Source organism: Protomyctophum bolini (genome assembly GCF_963924005.1).
Source record: "Protomyctophum bolini genome assembly, chromosome: 8".
In the NCBI taxonomy this organism is placed as follows: Eukaryota; Metazoa; Chordata; class Actinopteri; order Myctophiformes; family Myctophidae; genus Protomyctophum; species Protomyctophum bolini.
Genome location: NC_137869.1, coordinates 50,171,263 through 50,193,939, shown reverse-complemented (window position 1 = coordinate 50,193,939; position 22,677 = coordinate 50,171,263). Strand labels below are relative to the sequence as shown.

General features: G+C 44.1%; 2 protein-coding genes across 2 annotated transcripts in view; both read left to right on the top strand.

Annotated features, from left to right (window-relative positions):
* Positions 1 to 22,677, top strand: part of szt2 (SZT2 subunit of KICSTOR complex) — a 145,607-nt gene that overhangs the window by 6,652 nt on the left and 116,278 nt on the right. Inside the window, exons 3-15 of the mRNA XM_080770643.1 lie at positions 3,020 to 3,208; positions 6,048 to 6,218; positions 7,053 to 7,175; positions 9,140 to 9,287; positions 10,073 to 10,179; positions 11,325 to 11,535; positions 14,918 to 15,088; positions 15,846 to 16,077; positions 17,605 to 17,734; positions 19,269 to 19,414; positions 20,203 to 20,355; positions 21,120 to 21,234; positions 21,981 to 22,210. Coding sequence (XP_080626769.1) covers positions 3,020 to 3,208; positions 6,048 to 6,218; positions 7,053 to 7,175; positions 9,140 to 9,287; positions 10,073 to 10,179; positions 11,325 to 11,535; positions 14,918 to 15,088; positions 15,846 to 16,077; positions 17,605 to 17,734; positions 19,269 to 19,414; positions 20,203 to 20,355; positions 21,120 to 21,234; positions 21,981 to 22,210 — 2,126 coding nt within the window. The remainder of the gene's footprint in view (positions 1 to 3,019; positions 3,209 to 6,047; positions 6,219 to 7,052; positions 7,176 to 9,139; positions 9,288 to 10,072; positions 10,180 to 11,324; positions 11,536 to 14,917; positions 15,089 to 15,845; positions 16,078 to 17,604; positions 17,735 to 19,268; positions 19,415 to 20,202; positions 20,356 to 21,119; positions 21,235 to 21,980; positions 22,211 to 22,677) is intronic.
* On the top strand, positions 1,041 to 1,928 carry LOC308319515 (N-acylneuraminate cytidylyltransferase-like; the record flags this gene model as incomplete). The annotated part of the gene is made up of 1 exon (XM_080769620.1): positions 1,041 to 1,928. One exon carries the CDS (start codon positions 1,041 to 1,043, stop codon positions 1,926 to 1,928), a length of 888 nt encoding a protein of 295 aa, XP_080625746.1.

Here is a 22,677-nt window from a genome sequence, read left to right as displayed (position 1 = left end):
GATAGCTCCGTTGTAGATAACTGCGCTGGTAGCTTTGTTGTACAGTTGTTGTATGACGTTGACAAGGTTAGGGCTGATGTTATATTTCCTCATGGTCGCCCACAGCGCAGCATGCCATACCCGGTCAAAGGCTTTCTTGAAGTCAATGAACACGTGGTAAAGGTGTTGTTGATGCTGCAGATATCTCTCGCAGATAATCCTCAGGTTGAATATCTGTTCTGTGGTGCTCCTTCCTGCCCTAAATCCAGCCTGTTCTTCCGCTATGATTAGTTCAGCTTGAGGTTTTAACCTATTCAGCATAATTTTCAGTAGGACTTTGCTGGGATGGCTGATGAGACTGATGGTGCGGTAGTTTTGGCACAGTTGAAGATTGCCTTTTTTCGGAAGTGTGATGATGAGTGACTGTGTCCATGATGTGGGCCATTCACCACTCTGCCAGATTTTATTGCACAGGATGGTGAGGGTGTCGATGAACCCTCTTACCTAACTCTAACCAACAAATGAAATTAAATGTTACACAAGTTCAAACTACCTAAACTGTCTACGCTATCTACTGCCTAACAAAGGTTTACAAAAAGTACGCTCCCATATACATTATATATTATATCTCTCTATATATATATATAATTATAATCAGTTGTAACCTTAACACTCTAAACACAGAATCACAGATAACGGCTCAGGGGGCTCCACACAGGTATAGCCCCTGGCCTATGCTTGTAAACAGTTTTGCAACTTTGAGCGTTAACTAGCTCCACCGGACAGTGTGCTCTCAGTATGGGGTGACTGAGAGACAATGCCAACGAAGTATTCTTCCCAGGCTGGCCCTCCGAGCGTGGATTGGCTCACGGTGACGAGGGGGTGGGCAGGCAGAAGGAGGTTGATGGTTCTCCGCCACTATATTTTATATATATATATATATAAACATAACCACGTTATCATATAATATATATACATATATATAAAATACAATCATCACGTTATCATTTCATAAATATCATACTATAATTCAGCGAATGTCTGAATGAATGTCTGAATGAATGTCACTGACAGCGCGTTATCTCATCATTGACTGCACGGTCGTGCCGTGCCTCCACCCGTTCCACGTGCGCGAGGCCGTGGAGATGATCACGCTGCGGGGATGCGACTCTGTCTTCGCCGTGGTCCGGCGGCACCACTTCCGCTGGCGGGAGATCAAGGAGGGATCCGGAGAGACGACAACCGAGCCGCTGAACGTGGACCCCGCCAAGAGACCCCGGCGCCAAGACTGGGGCGGCGAGCTGTGCGAGAACGGGTCCTTCTACTTCGCCACCAGAGACCTGGTGCTGAACGGAGGCACGCTGCAGGGTGGGAAGGTGGCCTACTACGAGATGCTGCCCGAGTACAGCGTGGACATCGACGTGGACATCGACTGGCCCGTGGCGGAGCAGCGCATCCTCCACTACGGCTACTTCGGCCGAGACGACGAGCCCAAGGAGGTGCGTCTGCTGCTGTGCAAGCTGTCCGGGTGTCTGACGGACGGCCGGCTGACCGTGTCTGCGTCCGGAGAGGAGGCGGTCTCCATCAGCACCAGAGACACGGCGGGCCTGCGCATGCTGAAGGCGGAAGGAGTGAAGGTGGTGCTGTTGACCTCCTCCTCCTCCAGCGAGGAGGAGGAGCCCATGAGCAAGGCACTGTGTGACGCCTTGGCCCAGAGGACGGGCTGCCCGGTCCGGCGGAGCGGAGCGGACGTGGAGGAGGAGGAGGAGGAGAGCGACCTGGACTGGACGGAGGTTGCGTACATGGGCAGCAACGAGCTGGACGCCGAGCATCTGACCCTGGGGGGTTTGAGTGCCGTGCCGCGGGACGCGCCGCCAGCCGCCGCCAACGCCGCAAAGTACCGATGTCGCTGTGCCGCGGGCGCCGGGGCCGTGCGGGAGTTGAAGTGAAGAATGAAGACATAAGAATCACACCTGTGCGAAGTGAGGGACACTCTTATCATCATCTCATACTGGCCAATCAGAATGCCTGTTGCCACAAATATACGTCATATTTGGCAGACATTTGACCTAATTTCTCCTTTTATTGTCGATGGCGTGTGGGGACAAGATGGCGTAAATGTTCCCTTCATTGTCAATGGCATTTAATGTTTGTGTTGTGAACATTTTGTTTGGACAAAAGCTGTATATAGTGGCTAGCACCCCTTAAAGACTGAGAGACATATAAACCCACGTCTCCCTCCTCTGATGAGACATGTATATTGTACAATTGAGGCATTTACTGTAGCAGATGCTCTTAAAACTCTTTCATCGCCGCTAGGTGGCAGAAGAAGTGTAGTTAAAGGGATAGTTCAGTGGTTGCAACTGATTGCCCTAGTTTTGGTCTGATTTTGGTGAAATATTAAGTAGTTCCGGACCGGTCATTTTGTGGGAGGCACAGGGGGCCACGCTTCATCAGTTTCAATTGAAACAGGCCTCCACCCTCAGGGGGGCCTCTGAGCTCACTCACTGCCTTGCTCTCGAAACCGGGTAAAATGTGCGGCATTGGGAGGTAAAGGCGAGACACTTTATTGTGAAGGGATGACGGCATGAGGAGAGGTGTTGTTGCTGGCGTAATTGTCGAGAGTAATGGCTGCACGTGATATTGAACAGTCAAAACTATTTGTATCAATACGCCTGTATTAACAGAATAATTGCCAGGCATGTATATATGGGGGCCTCATATATTTGGTCTTGAAACGGGCCTCCAGATTCCTAAGGCCGCCCCTGCCTACAACATTTAGGCACTCTTCATCCAGAGCGACAAAGAAATTAACATACAAACAAAACAAAACAGACACAACAAAAAACCGAAACGGAAAAATAAAAAAATAAAAAAAAGTCACCTGAATTTACCAAAAAAGACACTAGGAGAGTAGGAGTACTATGGAAAAAAGTATTTTTGTTATTATTTAGTATAAATATAAAATCAACTGTTCTTTATACAATTATCCATCGTATTATGTGAATTAATTGAATCTCCATCCTCCTCCACCGTGCAGCTGAGCTCGTCAGAGAATGAGTTGGACCTGCTGAGCGTCCTGCCTAAAGGGTGGCAGCCGGACAGCACCACCACGCCGCCGTCGTCTCCTCCACCCTACGTCCTGGTGCCCTCCACCCGCGCCACCTTCCTGGCCCGCCGGTACCGCTTCATCATCGAGCTGGACCTCAGCCCATCCACCGGCATCGTGGTGAGAGCACGGCGCAATACGTTCCATTTAATTTGATTAAGCCATTTTGGACTGAGGTCGATGAAAAAAAGGCTTCTATTCTAATCTGAATCAAAACATTTTTCTGAAAAACATATGTTTCTATGTCAGTGGTGCTCAACCTTTTTCATGTCAAGGACCCCCAGAATTATCTCTATTGAGCCACGGACCCCCATCTCAAAATATGTAGTTCAAGGGACCCCCCAGAAGCAAATATTTTAGTTAAAAATGTTCGCTCTGAAATATATATTCAATGATTTGCGCCACATTCTAACGATTTTTCAAAAATGGCAGACCTACAAGCTTGTAGATCTGCCATTTTTCAATAGCTAAAGCATAACATAATGCTAACACCAAAAGGGGTTCCCGCCCCAAAATGGGTTTACAACACATTTAGACCTGAACTCGATTCTACAAAATGTCTTTCTAAAATCATAACGGTTTTCTGAAAAATCCTCATGTTTTCTATGTCAGTGGTTCTCAATCTATTTCATGTCAAAAGAGCCCCAGGATTATATGTATTTCTGCACCGATCCCCATCAGAAAATATGTTGTTCCAGGGGACCCCCCCCCTAGGTCTGCTATTTTTGAAAAGTCGTATAGTATCGTCGTAAACAAATCTTTGAATATATATTATTTCACAGTGAGCTTTTTTTAAATTTTTTTACTTCTGGGGAGGTCCCTAGAACAACATAATTTGAGATGGGGTCCAGGGCCAAATCTACAGTTGATTTAGTCGACCAAAATGTATTTTGGCGGGCCTTGATGCTGTCGTAATGGCTTAATTTTACACTTGGTTGCATGCTGAAAGTAGCCGATCTACAAGCTCACAACGTGTCTCGCTGTGACGCACTGTATGCCTGTAGATTGGCTATTTTCAGCATGCGACCAAACATAAAATGACTTGATTTTTAGTTCTACTGGCAGGGCCGTATTAACACCTCTGAGAGGTCCCCTGGGCACTGAAGCTGTAAGGGCCCCCGACCCCCCTACACATGCATGTGCGAATGTTTGTGCGCACATAGTGCACACGCAAAAATAGGCAATCTAGCGCATTGTTGCTGCTTTACACACAATTGCACTTTTCAGCTGCATTCTCAGCAACAATAAAATACAAACAAAATTAGACACCATTTATTTCAATCTGATTAGTGGGGAAAATGTCTGTGGAGCTAAAAAGGGCCCCTGGGCACGTGCCCAAAGGGCCCATATTGTAGATCCGGCCCTGTCTACTGGATCTCTTGTCCACTAGTCCCTCCCTAACATGTTAGTCTAGTTTTAATTTCATCTTTAGTCTCAGTTTGTGTCATCATAGCTTAGTTTATTATTTTTCCTCAGTGCAAAAAGGTAAGCATTTTTCCTCATAGTTTTAGTCGACACAATCAACAGTATTCAGCTGTTGCCACATCTGCTTATTATGAAAGACGCTGGGCTTCTTTTTCTGTAATGTCTCTTGACTTGTGAATATCGGTAGCCCGCAGGTTGGGGTTTAATTTTTTGGGCTCATTTCTGAAGTGTAGCTGCTTATTTGGCCTGGTTTCTAAAGTGTAGCTTCTTATTTGGCCTGGTTTCTACAGTGTAGCTGCTTATTTGGCCTGGTTTCTAAAGTGTAGCTTCTTATTTGGCCTGGTTTCTAAAGTGTAGCTGCTTATTTGGCCTGGTTTCTAAAGTGTAGCTGCTCTTTTGGCCTGGTTTCTAAAGTGAGGTTGCTTATTTGGGCTTGTTTCTAAAGTGAGGTTGCTCATTTGGGCTTGCTTACACATTTTTGAGGGCCCCTCCGATGCCCAGCTTTGAGTGTTTGCGTAAATACAAACACAGCGTAAACACAAACGTTGAAGACAAAAGTGAGGACGCAAATTGATAAGAGCGCGCCTCACAAAACATCACACTGGTGTGATGTTTTAATTATTGTTTAACCCATTCTGGGTGGGAAGTGGGAACCCCTTTTGGTGTTTTAAGCATCATGTCATACTTTAGCTAATTGAAAAATAGCAGATCTACAAGCTCATAGCGTGGCACCGAGTGCCCCGCTACAATCTTGTAGATCTGCTATTTTTGAAAAATCGTGAACATGAGGTGCAAATCTTTGAATATATACTCTTTCAGAGCTAACGTTTTTAGCTTAAATCTTTGCTTCTGGGGGGTCCTTAATTGGAGAAACATATTTTCAGATGGGGGTCCACGGCCAAATACAGATAATTCCCGGGGGTCTTTGACGTGAAAAAGGTTGAGCACTGCACTGACATAGAAACAGGGTTTTCTAAAAACTGTCAGGATTTAGAAGACTTTGTAGATGTTGTAGAATCTGGTCTAAGGTCAAAATGGGTTGAAGGAGAATTCCATCCTAGAAGGCTTTCTTACCTTTTATTACCAAAGAGGTCCAGGTGTTATTTTGTGCAAAAGCGCTATGGGGTGTTGTGCTAATTCGCTTATTTCCATCACTCAAAAATCATTTTTTTGTATATACCTTGTCTTCATAATAAATAGTAGTATCCCAAGCGGCACACTTTACTACTTGGTATTTAGATGGAATTGGAAATACGGGAATTAGCTAAAAAACCCAACCCCCATTGAGGGCTTATGGTAGGGCAAATGGCCAATAATGCACTTTTGCACAAAATAACACCTGGACCTCTTTGGTGGGGACGTAACGACTACAAAGAAAGTTAAGAAAGCCTTCTAGTATGGAATTATCCTTTAAACCAGTGGTTCTCAAATATTTCGGGTCACGGACCCCCACATTAACAACAGGAGATGATCGTTGTTGTTTTTTTTTGTTGCTCCCCCCCCCCCCCCCCCCCCCCCCCCCCTCCCCCCCCAGGATGACAGCACGGGGGAGATGATCTTCGACGAGGTGTTCCACGCCCTCTCCAGGTGTCTGGCTGGCCTAGCTCTCCCCTTCAAGGTTCCCGGCACAGAGCAGGTCTTCCAGCCCAAGATCTTCATCACCATCCTCGCCTACTCCTCCATCATCGGCCTCAGTTCTCACCAGGTGAGCCGCTTTATCGGTTATTCATAATACTCACACGCTCTAGTCTCAAGGACCCCAGCGCCCCGTCCCCGTCCAATGAGAGCGGTTTCGGATGTTTTCTCCGTATACAACCCATTTAGACCTGACTATGTATGACTGTGTCGCCTTATAGCTTTTAACCACTTTTTATCCATTATTGTAAACTTTAGCTGTTGAAAAATAGCAGATCTGCTATGCACTCAGTGCCGCACTATATGAGCGTAGTTCGGAAAATCTTTGAATATATATTCTTTCACAGTGCATGTTTTTTTATCTCATATCTTAGCTTCTGGGGGGGGGGTGTCCCTGGAACGACCATTGTCCGACGTGGCGTTGGTCGCGTTTGTCGGACTATTACTAAACGTAACGGCTAAATGTAACTGTAATTCTAACCCTAACCTCAGTCTTAACCGGCCACATAATTCAGTTTCGCAATGTTTTCACTTCGGCAGCAGTGATTTCACTTCCGCATTTGCAAGCCGCCTGCTCACGGTAGGCAGTATGTAGGAAATGTGACTCTGGCTGTATTGAATGGTCTTGATGAGAACATATTGGTGATTACAGGTTGAGAACATTCGAACCGATGTCAGCATTAGGCCACAAATAAAGGCACTATAGTGCCCAGCAGATGAGGCAGATTTTACTCTGAAAACCCCCGCCTTCCATTTCCCCCCCAAAACCAGGAGGTATAATTTGAAATTTCCCATTACTATGTCAGTGGAAAAGAAGGTAGTAGACGAACATTTTTCGTCATAGTGTTAGTCGACGAAATCAGCACTGGTATGCAGGGCTGTAATAACATGCTGTGTCCACCAGGTGCTGGTACAGGGCTGTCAGTTGGACTGTGTGGAGTTGGACCAGTTCTTACATCACATCTACCAGCAGCTCAGGACGGTGGAGAACAACATCGCCGAGGTGCTGCAGCAGCAGCACACATATGTGAGTCACCAGGACTGTTCTATTTTATTTTATTTCAATTGTTTTTATCCCACGATTTAGCTTTCACCCAGTGTCGATTATCTAACGCAGGCGTGAGCAACTTTGACGATGGAGAGGTCCACCATAGTTCCACACTCACTCCAGAGGTCCACTATAGTTCCACACTCACTCCAGAGGGCCACTATAGTTCCACACTCACTCCAGAGGGCCACTATAGTTCCACACTCACTCCAGAGGGCCACTATAGTTCCACACTCACTCCAGAGGGCCACTATAGTTCCACACTCACTCCAGAGGTCCACTATAGTTATCGTGGCCTTTCTTAGCAAACAAATAAAGCCACTGGTTTGTCGGGGTGGTGTTGCAGTCTATTGTTTGATAACACTCGCGTCTCTTCTTGTATATATACTAAATCACTCACGGAGATCCGAAAGTTGTAGTTCATCACAAACATATTTATTTCTCCGTCAAAAATAAACTTATACTTTGAGCATATCTAATTAAACAAAAGGAGCCTGCGCGGTCAACAAACTGTGAGCTTCCCCGTCTATGTCACATTCTCTCCCAGCAGGGAGTCACCTGTCATTGGGTGCCTAGCACCTACAAATCATTTCACAAAAGGGGAGGGGAAACCTCCATTCAAGCCATCAAATTCATAGCGTAATTATAATAATTTAAATGACCACAAAATAAACAATACATATAGCAGGCAATAAATAGCAGATTAAATGCAAAAAAAATCATAAATAGAAAATGTTCCACACTCACTCCAGAGGGCCACTATAGTTCCACCCAGTGTCAATTATCTAATGTAATCCTAGGTGCTACACTTCCTTTGCCAAGGGGGGGCAGCGGACTGACCTCATGCATCCTTCTATGCATGAGGAGTCCAAGCTGCTTCTTATCACCTGACAGAGGGGAGTTTCCCCTGGTAGGACGTATAGGTAACAAGACAACTCACCCCGTTCTGTTTTCCTATCCCACCCCAGTGAGGGGTGGGATAGGCTGGACAGCAGACGGCTGGGCTTTGAATTTCTCTAACTATAAACTTTCATGACCGCAGACAGCCTAAGTACAAATATAATTTATGAAAAGCTACTACAGTGAAGTCTGTTCACAGAAGTTGTTGTAGGATATGTGGGGATTATCTGACGAGATACCATTTGAGTGGGCAAAACCTTACATATACTAAATAATACTAAATTGTTTATGGGTCAATATAAGTAAAATAATATAGCCTTTCCGCAGGAGTATCTTTTTATATTTTTCCAAAAAGAATACAAACAGCCAATAGCATAATATATAATATTATTACAAAGTCATAGTTCAAGTTCACCAGGTCTTATTGACCAGTGTTCGTTTTTGTTTCGGTGAACCCTGTCATGTAATATTGCTTAAATATGGGTATAATGGTTGGATCGGTAGTTCTGGACATTTTTTTTATTCTTTTTTTTTTACACTTTTTACACTTTTTCTTCTACTTTAACCCATTTAGACCTATGGACGATTCTACAAATGCCTTCTAAATCCTGGCAGTTTTCTGAAAAATCCATGTTTCTATGTCAGTCGTTTTCATGTCAAGGACCCCGAAATTATATGTATTTGGCCGCCGACCCCCATCTGAAAATATGTTGTTCCACCCCAGAAGCAAAGATTTGAGTTGAAAACGCTCTCTCTGAAATAATAATATTCTTTCATATAATATATTACCGCACAGTCGCAAGAGAGAATTTTCAATAAATCATTCAAAAACGCAATTATCCATGGGGAGAAGTCTAACAACTACATTGATTTGACTTGAATCTCTCAAAGAGTTAAAACACCAAAAGGGGTTCCCGCCCAAAATGGGTTAACACATTTTCTACTGTACATCATATACATTGCGGGGGTTTTCTCGTTTTCTTGCCCCCCCCCCCCCAGAGGAAGAAGGGTGTGACCATGTTGTTCTCTCCCCACGTATACAGTCTGAGAGGCCGGTGCTAAGGGAAGACGCGCCGCCGCTCCCCCAGAGGAAGCAGGGAGTGACCATGGCCACGGCGGACGTGGGTCTGGTCAGCATGGTGCGTCAGGGCATCCTGGCCCTGCAGCTGCTGCCCCCAAACTCCAGCGCAGGTGATGATGATGATGATGATGATGATGATGATGCACGTCTTCACTTTGTTTCTAAATTCCACGTCAGTGGTTCTCAAAACTATTTCATGTCAAGGAGCCCCAAGTGGTGCAGTACTTAGTTTAGACGGTTTTTGGTTTAGACTAGTCATTTGGTTAGACCAGTCATTAGTCCTACAACTACAAACTATCTCAAACCCTCACCCTAAACCTAACCTCCCACGGGGCAGCACACCTAAACCTAACCTTAACCCATGTCTAACCAATGACTAGTCTAAACGAAGTATGCACCCCGCCCCAAGATTATATGTAATTGGCCGCCGACCCCCATCGGAAATGTTTTGTACCAGGGCCCCCCCCCCCCTCCCAAAAGCAAATGTTTGAGTTCAGAAAGTTAGCTGTGAGCGAATATATATATTCAAAGATCTTTGCTACAAATTTTGAAGTTTTTTCTAAAAACATTATCTGCTATTTTTCAACGGCTAAAGTTTAAAATAATTGTTGAAGTGGTGCTAAGGCGACACAGGTCTAAATGGGTTCAATTAAATTCAAAGGGCTTTATTGGCATTTTCATCAACGTTATCTCATAACGCCTGTTATCTCTCCTAATGGTACTAACATCAATACTGCATGGAATTGTGGACATAATATGATAAAAAAATATTGTTTAGTTTTGTGTCTGAGAGGCTACAAATCCCATCAAATGGTGGTCAAATGCTGAATAAATAACGGACCTTGATATGAGGAAAAAGGTCTTGGGGTAACAATTGTTGTTGTCTTTTCCGAAGGTATAATTATCATCACAGATGGCGTGACCAGCGTGCCTGATGTCGGCGTGTGCGAGACGCTGTTGAATCAACTCCGAAGTGGAACCATCGCCTGCTCCTTTGTGCAGGTAGGCACTGTTGATTTTGACAGCACATTTAGATTTTAGTTTTAGTCGTGTAGTATTTTGAATGCTTTTCCTTTAGTTTTAGTCACATTTTAGGCACCTGGCATGTTTTAGCGTCGGTCTAGTTTTAGTCCACTAAATCAAGTCAAGAGATTTTAGTCAACTACCGGTAAATCTACAGCTGATTAAGTCTAAAATGTATTTTGGCAGGCATTGATGCCGTCGTAATGGCTGATTTTACACATGCTGAAAATCTGCTGATGCTGATCTACAAGCTTGTAGATCAGCTTTTTTCAGCATGCAACCAATCATACAATTATTTGTGTTTTAGTTCTACTGGATCTCGTGTCCACTAGTCCCTCTCTAACATTTTAGTCTATTTGTTGACAAAATTGTCAATATATTTAGTCATAGTTTTAGTCATCATAGCTTAGTTTTGTTTTTATTCAGTTTTCCCCAGTGAAAAAAAGGTAGTCGACGAACATCAACACTGGCCAGAGGGAGAGGAAATGATCACTCCTCCCTTAGTGACCACCCCCACCTCTTTATAACCCTCTTCCTTTCTTCCCCAACCTGTACATATCTTTTTGTATTCATTTATTATTATTATTTTGTGATGATTTTAATTTTGTTGTTTTTTGTCCATGTCATGATTATGAATTGAATACCCAGGACCTGAATGGAAACAAGACCTTTTAGTGTAAGGGCTATATCTTGCACCACCCCTTACCCCTTGTCCTAGTCCCAATCCCCTGCCGGCGGGGGCAGCGGTTGTCCACCTCATGAACAGCTCTCAGCGGGAAAATAGGGCTGGTCAAGGTCTCAGGTTCCAACTTTTGATTCCCCCTCCTGGACCCCCCTGGGGTTAAAACCTTTTAAAAATAGCCGGTCTACAAGCTCGATCGATGTACATCGGCTAGTTGAACTATTGTATAATGTTTTTCAAAAGAGTAAACAAAACATGGAAAATAAGTTTAAGGCAAGATAGGACCCTATGTGTTTGTACTTTTCTACATTTCTACCTAATACTCAATCAAACTTTTACAACTCTTCTGTGTGCGTGTGTGTTTGTGTGTGTGCGTGCGTGTGCTTGTGTGTGTGTTTGCGTGCATGTGTGTTTGCGCGCGTGCATGCACGCGCGTTGCCAGGTGGGCGGCGCATACAGCTTTGACTGCAGCCTGGGCTACATCCCCAACGTGGAGCTGATGAAGTTCATGTCTCTGGCCACGTTCGGCTCCTACCTGCCCAGCTGCCCCGAGCCGGAGCCGCGCTCCACGGAGCTCAACGCCTACCACAAGGCCTTCCTCACCTACTCCTTCCTGCGCACCACCGACGCCATGCACTCCGACTACTACAGCGGTCAGTGACACTGTTGATCTGGACAGCAAATTGAGGTTTTAGTCATAGTCTCTTGAATACCGTATATTACCAAATAGTAGCCCGGGCCGTTATTATGCAAAATCGATTCGGACCCCGGGCTGTTATAAGAAGCCGGGCCGTTATTTGCCATAGGCCGTTATTTATTTTTGCACTGGCCTGCACAGGGCCATTATTTGGTTTCAGTATATACATACAGTAACATGTAGTGCAAATATTGTTTGGAACTGGTATTACTGTATTAATAATAAAAAAGCAAAGCTACAGTACACACAGTAAAGTGTTTACAAGTACAAAACAACATATAATAATACTGTACAAGTGTACAGGGTTCCTACACCTACCACCATGAAATTCAGTGAAATATTTTTAATTTTAAAATACAGGCCTAGAAAAGCTCATTTGGAATTAAAATAAAATATAATTTCATAAATAGCAACCTAACAACATAGTGTTGGTTACTTTTTTACATCTGTTATTTTACCATGTTGTGTTGCTTGGGGGGATTGCATTAACCTGACTGCCAGATGGGGGCGGTATTGGCAGCGTCAGGTTAGGATTGCATGGGATGCATTACTGTACTCAGCAGCATGTACAGTAAGAATCCACGCGAGGAAAGAAAATCGCGGTAAAACAATAATCCACGGACACGATCATTTTTCATGGCCCCATCCGACCTCATCCTACGTTATAAAGAATAAAATCCACGTAGGAATCGTTGTAGAACCACTATAGTTTGTCATAGAATTAACACAGGCGGGCGCCGCCATCTTGCTCAGAGACGCAGCCTGGAGACCAGAGACGTTTAGAGAGAGAGAGTGAAGACAATTAATATTAATATTAATATATTAATATTAACAATAAACATCGCAGGCAATGCATTTTGATTTAATTGTAAGAGGGAGCGTATCAACACACAGGTGTAACCACTAAGCAGCGGACAAATAAATTATTTAATTATATACTGTATAGGCCTACATACCGGTAGATTTCAATTGAATAAAACCATAATTTATTGGCCTACACTACACATAGCCTGTAGTACTGTGTGTAGTCAAGTGGCTAAACCCCACAGGTTAGGTTACAGGCGATAGAAAATGTAATGTCAAGCAGAGCAACATGCCTGCACGTGAACTATATGTCGATAGCGTCTGACTCCATATAATTTAAATACCGGTAAATAAAAGCATTAAAACATGAATTATACACCCAATGAAAATTTACACTTCACGGATTATAGGCCATTTGGAATTAGAACAATCGGTTGAATATTGGCCGAGAATTGCACGATTTAAATATCAACCTTGGGTTTTATAGTACTATACTTGTGAGGACCTGCGCTGGTGCACGCCACGCACCGAAAAAAAAGGGTTCATCATCTGCAAGCTCACACAGCGCTGCAACACTTGGAGCTTGTAGATAGTGATACACGGATGACAATAAACATTACACAGAATATACACCACTTTGCATTAAAACAATTGGTTGTGCATAGGAGGCACTTGTGAAACTATAGCCGATTGATTTTATGGATGTGGAGGACTGCATGGTGTTGCGCTGTCGCTCTTGTGAAATGATCGAGTGGCATGCGGAGATTTGCAAACTCAACTCGGTGAACATGCATATAATAATATAAATGACGGCTGAGGCTGATTAAGTTTGCATATAACGGCCCATGGGCCGTTATATGGAGGAGGGCGGTTATTTGATGGAGGCGGTTATTACGCAAAATGGTGTCGGAACCTGGGCCGTTATAAGAAGCTGGGCGGTTATTTGCGCATGGGCTGTTAATTGGTAATATACGGTAGTTTAGTTTAGTCACCTGGAAGGTCTTAGTTGTAGTCGACTAATTATCATATTGTTTTAGTTGACTACAGTTGATTTACTGGTTTAAAATTTATTTTGGCGGGCCTTGATGGCGTCTTAATGCCTTTATTACTTGATTTTAGACTTGCTGAAAATAGCAGATCTATAAGCTCACAACGCGTCGCAGTGCGATGCGTTGTAGAGCTTATAGATCAACCAAACATAATTTGAAATGACTTGTCTTTCAGTTCTACTGGATCTCCACTATACTAGTCCCTCCCCTAACATTTTACTCTAGTTTTTATTTGTTGACAGAATTGTCAATACACATAGCCAATGCCATCATTTTATTTATTTAATTCATATTTAATAATAATTAATACTATTTATTTATTATTTAAAACGGTGGTCGACACCATCCACTCCGACTACTACAGCGGTCAGTGACACTAAACCCATTTAGACCTGAGACCAGATTCTACTAAATGTCTTCTAAATCATGACCGTTTTCTGGGGAAAAAAACGTATGTTTCTATGTCAGTGATTCTCAACCGTTTTCATGTCAAGGACCGCCAGAATTATCTGGCCGCAGATCCCCCCCCCCCATCTGAAAACAGAGGCGTATCTACAATAAGGCGAGGGCAGGTGTCCGCCTGTCCAAATCCTGGCCTAGCCAAAATCCATAGAATGAGAAAAAAAGAGGACAAAAACAAGACCTGAGAACTATTGTGACCAAATTTGACTGGGAGACTGCCATTGGATATTTTTGAAATTTGTTTTTCAATTTGTCAATTTCAGCTTTGACACTTATTTCTGACATGCTCTAGTACATACATGGGCAACTGGCGGTTAATAAAGTTAACATACCGGTAACTATAATTAAAGGCATTTGGAAAATAAAAATAAAAAAAACTTTTAATTAAAAAATAGCAAAAAAAAATCAGGATTTCAATAATAAGAAAAATTGCTGATCTTGCAAGCTCAAAACGTGTCGCATCGCGGGATTCGCGGCACGTTTTGAGCTTGTAGATCGGCTATTTTTGCTACAACAGTAACATGCAATGTGGCCCTCTGGAGTTAGTATGGAAATATAATGGCCCTCTCCATCGTCAAAGTTGCCCATCCCTGCTCTAGTATGTGAAGAGTCTGCCTGTGCTATTAACTCATTTTGGAAAAAAAAGAAAAAAGTTTTTCTCCTCTGGTGAAAAGCTGGAATGTGCGCGATGGCAGTCTCTCGCAATTTTCCTTGGAAAGAAGATTGTAAGATGTACAAAAGATTATTAAATGTGTCAGTGATGTCTTTGTATATTTTTGTTATTTCTCTTAAGATATTTTTGGGGCGTTTTTGCCTTTATTGATAGGGGGCATTGATTAGACATGAAGTGTGGGTCATGACCGAAAGAATAAGGTAGCGAATACAAGCGGTCCGACATGAGTTTTCTTTGACGGGTGGCTTCATTTTTTTGTTTGTTGCAAATTAAGTATTCAATCAATGAATCAATCAATCAATCAATCATTCAATCACTCCATCCAACTGGCGGTGTCCGTGTCTTCCCAGTGGGTCAGCACAAGCTGTTCAACGAGCACCTGGTATCGGCCAGCGGGAACCCGGCGCTGGTGCTCCGGAGGAAGAAGCACATGGAGAAGGACGTGCACGCCCACCTGGTCAGCGTTGTGTCTGTACGGCTGAGAGAGGGCTACACCATACGAGAGGTCAACTTCACCAAAGGTACATGGTAACAGTCTGTAGGCTGAGAGAGAGACAAGAAGTCAACTTCACCAAAGGTCCGTGTTCAGCTGTTATAATTCCAAACGTGCAAACATTTGACCAGCTTTAATTAGTCCAAATTAGTAGCTTAATGAGTAGTATTTAAATGTTATTGTCTTTTTTTACATCTAATGCATTTGTATTTAGTTCATACATAACATAACTATAATTAAAGGCATTTGAAAGATTTTTGAAATTAAATAAAAATGTTACTTCAGTATTGCAATTAAGAAATAGCAAAACATAATTCAGGATTTCAATTCAAATAGCTGATCTACAAGCTCAAAACGCCTCGCAGTGTGACGCGTTTTGAGCATGTATATCAGCTATTTTTGTTACGACAGTAATATGCAATGTGGCCCTCTGGAGTGAGTGTGGAAATATAGTGGCCCTCTGGAGTGAGTGTGGAAATATAGTGGCCCTCTGGAGTGTGTGTGGAACTATAGTGGCCCTCTGGAGTGAGTGTGGAAATATAGTGGCTCTCTGGAGTGAGTGTGGAACTATAGTGGCCCTCTGGAGTGAGTGTGGAAATATAGTGGCCCTCTGGAGGGAGTGTGGAACTATAGTGGCCCTCTGGAGGGAGTGTGGAAATATAGTGGCCCTCTGGAGGGAGTGTGGAAATATAGTGGCCATCCATCGTCAAAGTTGCCCACCCCTGGTCTAAAGTGTTTTCTCTTTTTATCCGTTGCGTGTGTGTGTGTGTGTGTGTGTGTGTAAGGCGGGGCCCAGCTGGAGGTGAAGCTGGTGCTGCTGTGGAAGCACAACATGCGCATCGAGTACCTGGCGGCGGCGCCGTGGCCGCTGGACCCCGGCAAGCGGAGCACCCGGGTGGAGGTGACCATGGAGGGCAGCTACGACATCCTCCACGACATCAGCTGCACGCAGCGCAAGCCCATCACCAGCCCCTACCGCACCTCTGTGATACGGCGCTTCTGGAACACGCTGCAGAGGTAACTTGTCCCCAAAACCTATACCCCCCCCCCCGGCCCTAACCCATTGGTGGGAAAAGCACCTTTTTCTAAAAGTAAAAGTATCAATAGTGCAATAATACTATAGTTCTCAACCTGGGGGTTGCAACCTTAGAGTATATATTAATAGAGACGTCACTGGATTTCTCCTCACATCCACTTGCATTAAATTGCTCAAAAGAGCATGAGGCGATTTCACTCCTCCTTCCGGGAAAGAACAGAGTGCATTCTGGGATGGATTGGGCCAAATCGTGAACACGTTGGCCGTTGACTATCATTGCACGCGTTCACGTATGAAACAGCGTTCACGTGTCATTGCCCCAATAACATGAACGTGCGCAAAGATAGTCAACGGGCCAGTGCTGGCTCGAGATGCAATTGCAAATTGGTGCCGTCTCTATTAATATATACTCTAAGGTTGCAACCCCTCGCGAGACATGGCCAAAGCATTTCCGGGGGTCCCCAGCCAAAAACTTTGAGAACCCCTGCCCTAACCAAACGCTAACCTATAGGCTATCTAACCGTACCCAATTCAAGCCCATCACCAGCCCCTCCCTACCGCGCCTCTGTGATAAGACACGTCTGGAACAAGAGAACCTATAAATGAACAACCTATACGCACTTCCTTTCCCTCAAACCGGAAGAATAACAATCAAGCGGCACTCGTTCTCTCGTGTCCCTTCGGCTTTTATTGTGAAAAATCGGTTTGAGGGAAAGGAAGTTCCAGATTGAAATGGCAACCTTGCGGTTCCCATCGGCCACTAGGCCACCCTAAGCCACCGCTGACCATTTTGTGAGCTTGGCTATTTTTGGTCATTAGTTATTTTAAGATGAAAGAGTACTTGAAGTGATCACACTAGCAATAGAATACATGCTAGAAGCATCTTCCAGGGCCATGAATGATCTCAGAAACACATTAAAGACTTAAATCTGTGATTTCTCCAGTTGGTCGGCCTAAAACATCATCATTGCATTTTCAGTCTTGAGAATTTATTATGGCCATAGCCGTCGAGGAGTGTTTTTCGTGCACCACTAATGCTTGCAAGGGATTCAAAATCTTGATAACCCCCTAGTTTGACACGTCACACACAAGAGATTTTGAAACGTTTTGCCTTATATATATATATATATATATATATATATATATATATATATATATAGGTTGTTAATTGTACCCCAACTTTCTACCCCTGAATTTACCCTGATCCACTACATATTTCATTCACAATTTCTTACTACTGTAATTTCCGGACTATAAAGCACACCTGAATATAAGCCTCACCAGCTAAATTTAGGGATAAAAACAAATGTGTACATATACAAGCCACACTGGACTATAAGCCAGGGGTGGCCATAGAGATAGATTTAGAAGGTCCCCTAGTGGCCGTTAGCTGTAAAAAGCCGTTGTATAGGCCGCAGGGTTCAAAGCATGGGAGAAAAGTAGCGGCAGTCCGGAAATTACGGTATCTTTGCTGTGTTGTCGTCTGATGTGGTGTTGTTGTTTCAAAGCATCAACCAGACGGATCAGATGCTGGTCCACCTGCAGTCCTTCAACTCTCTCCCCGAGAACTACACCATTCCTGAGAGCACCAAAAATGGAGTCCCTCTCTTCTACATCCCCCCTGGCTCCACAACGCCGGTACATACTATACACTTATCAGTTAACCCATTCTGGGCGGGAACCCCTTTTGGCGTTTAGGCCTGACTTCGAAATTTAAAACAATGTCTTCAAAATCCCGAAAAACCTTATGTTTCTGTATCAGTGGTGGTGCTCAATATTTCATGTCAAGGACCCAACAAACTATATGTAATATGCCTCCGCCCACCATCTGAAAATATGTTGTTCCAGGGACCTCCCCAGAAGCAAAGATTTGAGGTATTTTCACGATTTTTCAAAAATTGCAGACCTACAAGTTCATAGTAGATCTGCTATTTTTCAATAGCTAGAGTAAAACATAATGCTTTAAAACACCAAAAGGGGTTCCTGCCCAAAATGGCTTAAGCATTATTTTATACTTTAGCTGTTGAAAAATAGCAGATCTACAAGCTCGTAGCGTGCCGTGCTACAAGCTTGTAGGTCTGCAATTTTTTAAAATTCGTGAAAAAGAATCTTTGAATATATATTCTTTCACAGCGAACATTTTTAACTCAAATCTTTGCTTCGGGAATCGTCCTCATGTCTAAATGGCTTAACTCAACTTTGAAAAGCATGTGCATTCCAGTTTGTGGAGTGAATTTGTGGAATGACTGAGTATAGAGGTTCAACCCAGTGCAGACATGAATCATTGTTTTTCGGAGGTCATATTGAGACTTATTATATTATTTGGGAGGTAGTTAGAGGAGAAGGGACGGAGGATTATTTTGCATGGCTGTGTTGTTGAACACATACATAGCTTAACGACTGGAAAGTTATTCCACCACTCACGTGATGGCAATAATTCTGCGTCACAGCACGATGCGTTGTGAGCTTGTATCTATAAAATGTATCTATTTTCAGCAAGTGTAAAATGAGCTATATTACGACGGCATCAAGGCCTGCCAAGATAATTTTTTGTCGACTGAATCAACTTAAGATTTAGTCGACTAAATCGTATGATATTTAGTCGACTAAAACTAGACGAGCACTAAAACATTCCAGGCGACTAAAACGTAACTAAAACTAAATGAAAACTATTCAAAAGACTATGATTAAAAGTATCTTGTCTGTGTCCTACTGCAGGGGCTGTCCTTGCAGCACAATGGCTGTAATTATCATACTAATCTTCATTGTCCCAGTCTGTTCAGTCAAACGCCCACATCAAAAACACATAGCACACAACACCAAGACAATACAAAAACATGAGGTCCCCACTGTATACAGAACCATCCCATCATACATGTACACTGTATACAGAACCATCCCATCATACGTGTACACTGTATACAGAACAATCCTATCATGTTTTGAGCATTATGTTATATATACTTTAGCTATTGAAAAATAGCAGATCTACAAGCTCAGATCTTCTATTTTTGAAATATCGTGAAAATGTGGTGCAAATCGGCCAAATACATTCTGAAAAATTGGTTTTTCAGAAAACTGTCAGGATTTAGAAGGCATTTGTAGAATCTTTTCTTGGGTCTAAATGGGTTAAGGACTCGGTCTGTGTCTCGGTCTGTGTCCTATACTACAGGTGCTGTCTCTGCAGCACAGTGGCTGTAAGGACTCGTCGCAGTCTCTGTTTGCGTCCTACTGGAAGCCCATCCTCTCCATGGACGCCAACTTCTGGCAGCGGTGGTTGCACATGCACCGCATCGCCATCATCCTGGAACACGACATGTGAGCGCACGCACGCACGCACGCACGCACGCACGCACGCACGCACGCACGCACCCCAGAGGGCCTCTATAGTTCCACATTCACTCCAGAGGGCCTCTATAGTTCCACATTCACTCCAGAGGGCCTCTATAGTCCCACATTCACTCCAGAGGGCCTCTATAGTTCCACACTCACTCCAGAGGGCCTCTATAGTCCCACATTCACTCCAGAGGGCCTCTATAGTTCCACACTCACTCCAGAGGGCCACTATAGTTCCACACTCACTCCATAGGGCCACTATAGCGTTTTGAGCTTGTAGATCAGCCACATTAAGTGAAGGTGGGGGCCCCATGTGACCTTCAGGGTCGCCAGTTGCCCATGTATGGCATAGCCTACTGTAGGCCTTGTTGACTAGATTTCTAAGGTTTTGCTACTGAATTTATTCATTATTTATATGGAGAAATCCCGCCATATTGGACAAGGACGTGTTGGGGAAGAACTAATTCCTTGTCCCAGATGGCATTTCTGGTCAAACTAGTTTTATTTCGACAGTCCAAACGTACAATACAAACATATGCGATGGTCGCGGTCATGCTTTGTGGTGTCCGAGCCGGAGACAGGTATCCGGTCTGTCACAACACGCACTCCTATAAGTAATATCCAGTTGCGGTTTTTGGCTCTCCAAAATAAGTGTGTGTGTGTGCGTGTGTGTGTGTGTGTGTGTGTGCGGTTGTGCGTGCGGCTGTGCATGTGTGTGTGTGTGCGTGCGTGCGCGTGTCTGTGTGTGCGTGCGTGCACCTTCCGTGCAGGCCCGTGCCCAAACACCTGCACACGGCTGGGAGTAACGGTCGCTTCAGCACCATCCAGTGTCGCATCTCGCACTCTGCCCTCACCTCCCTGCTGAAGGACTGGAGCAGCTTCGTCCTGGTGGAGGGCTACTCCTACGTCAAGCTCATATATAGGTGAGAGCAGCTTCGTCCAGTGTTGTTTTCGAAAACTAATGAAAACTAAACGGAAACTAAATAAAAAACTAAGCTCTGATTACTAAAACTAAGACTAAATATTTTGACAATTTCGTCTGCAAATGAAATAAATGTTCCCAAATCCCAAATACCGGTAAGTAAAAGACAAAAGTAAATTTTCACTTGGTTGCATGTTGAAAATCTACAAGCTCACAAACGCGTCACACTGCGATGCGTTGTGAGCTTGTAGATCGGCTATTTTTAGCAAGTGTAAAATCAGCAGTTACGACGGCATCAAGGCCCTCCAAAATACATTTTAGTCGACTTAAATCGTATGATATTTAGTCGAATAAAACTAGACTAAAACTAAAACAACCCGCGTGACTAAAACATGCCTAAAAACTAAATTAAAACTATTCAAGAGACTATGACTAAACCTAAAATAAAACATTTCTGCCAAAATCAACACTGATTGGAGGACCACACTCCTGACGAAAGATGGGACTTTGATCGCCAAGGTTGCCCGTTGTGTGTGAAAGGCTCTGTGAGAAGATCCGGCAGGTGTTAAATGAGCCTGCCGACGATGCCTTTCAGAGCGTTTCTGAATATCTAGCAGGTTTGACTCTATCACATGACGGCATAACCTCTTTAAGGCCCTACTTCGTCATTCAAGAGTTGTCGCACAACAGTAGCGAAAATAGCAGATCTACAAGCTAAGCAATGTGTCTGTTTCATTGTGGATTGTTGTCTCTCCCCCCCAACAGTTGCTCTGAGCAGCCTCCCACAAGCTTCTACCTGGTGCGTCTCATCTCCAAGGCCCCCTGCATGGTGCTGAGGCTGGGCTTCCCCATCGGCACGCTGGCCCACGTCCGGAACAAGGTACGTGCTGGTCTGGTTCCCCATCAGCGTTGATTTTTGTAGTCATCAGGCACCTTCAATCTGGAACTTCTTTTTCCCTCAAACCAATTTTTCTCAATAGAAGCTGCAGGCTACGAGAGCTTTATTGTTAATCTTCCGGTTTGAGGGAAAAGGAAGTTCTCGATGATGGTTCCTGCCTGATGACTACAAAACAATGACTATATGACGTAGCGATATGTCCAGACCGGTTCACACTGCAATTTTGTAACACAGACCAGGCTTTCCTCCGAGGTGGAAAGCCTGGTGACGCGAGGTGCGTGCGTGCATGCGTGCATGCATGCGTGCACTCTCCCCAGGTTGGGTAGGAGGGTAGCGCCCCCGGATTACAGTTCAGACATTGGCGCCGGGTGAAAAAATGGGTTACAACATTGTGGGATAAAAAAATATTACAGCTCTCCATGCTCATAACGCGTCACAATATTGGAATATTTCATTATAGTAAATACCATATGAAAAGCCTGGATGGGAAATCTCTATTGGATAAATGGTTTTCTATCTGTGGAGCCACACAATGGCTGTCACTGCTATGCCCTAACTACCTACAGCAGTGGTTCTCAACCCTTTTCATATCAAGGTTCATTATTTATGCAGTATTTGAGCCACAAAGACCACCATTTGATGACTGATTAAATCATCTCGGACCCAAAATGAAACAATATTATGTTAGTGTCGTCAAAATAACAATTCATTTTTTTCTCCGAACACAGATCGTGGACGAGCTCCGCGAGCAGATCCTCAGGCTGCGATTCCCGCACCGCGTCCAGAGCAAGGAGGCCACGCCCAAGACCAAGAGGAAGCTGCTGGGCGGTCACCCGTCCCCGCCGTCCAAATGTCCCTCGTCCTCCTCGTCCTCATCGCTGCCTGTCCCCAAGCCCGCCCTGTCCGACAGGCCCTGTGTGGTGGTCCTCAACAAACCGTTGGAGAAGTTGCTCATAAGGTATGATGTTTGAGGCGCCGAGTGGTCTCGCGTAACTATTCCATAATCTCCGAAAGGAGACTATATAGAGTCTAGAAGTACACCTCCCGTAATCCGAGTAAGGAAGCTGCCATTTCCGTCCACGGAAATATATTTTAAAATATCTTTAGAGCGTATTTTTTTATTTCCTTTATTTCCTTTTCTGCTATATATCTCTGCTGTCGGGAGGAACTCCAAAATGTACATTTTTCAGGAAATTAAGTAAACCTTATATTTTTAATACAAAGCAATACAGCCTCATCAAAGTTGGTGTTGGGGGCACGGTGGCACAGTTGGTAGTGCTGTCGCCTCACAGCTAGAAGGTCCTGGGTTCGATTCCCACTCGGGGCACTGTGGGTGCTGGTGGCGTGTTTCCTCCTCTGCGTCATCAGTGCCCATACCCGAAGGCGGGGTTGGCGAAGGGGCCTTTCTGTGTGGAGTTTGCATGT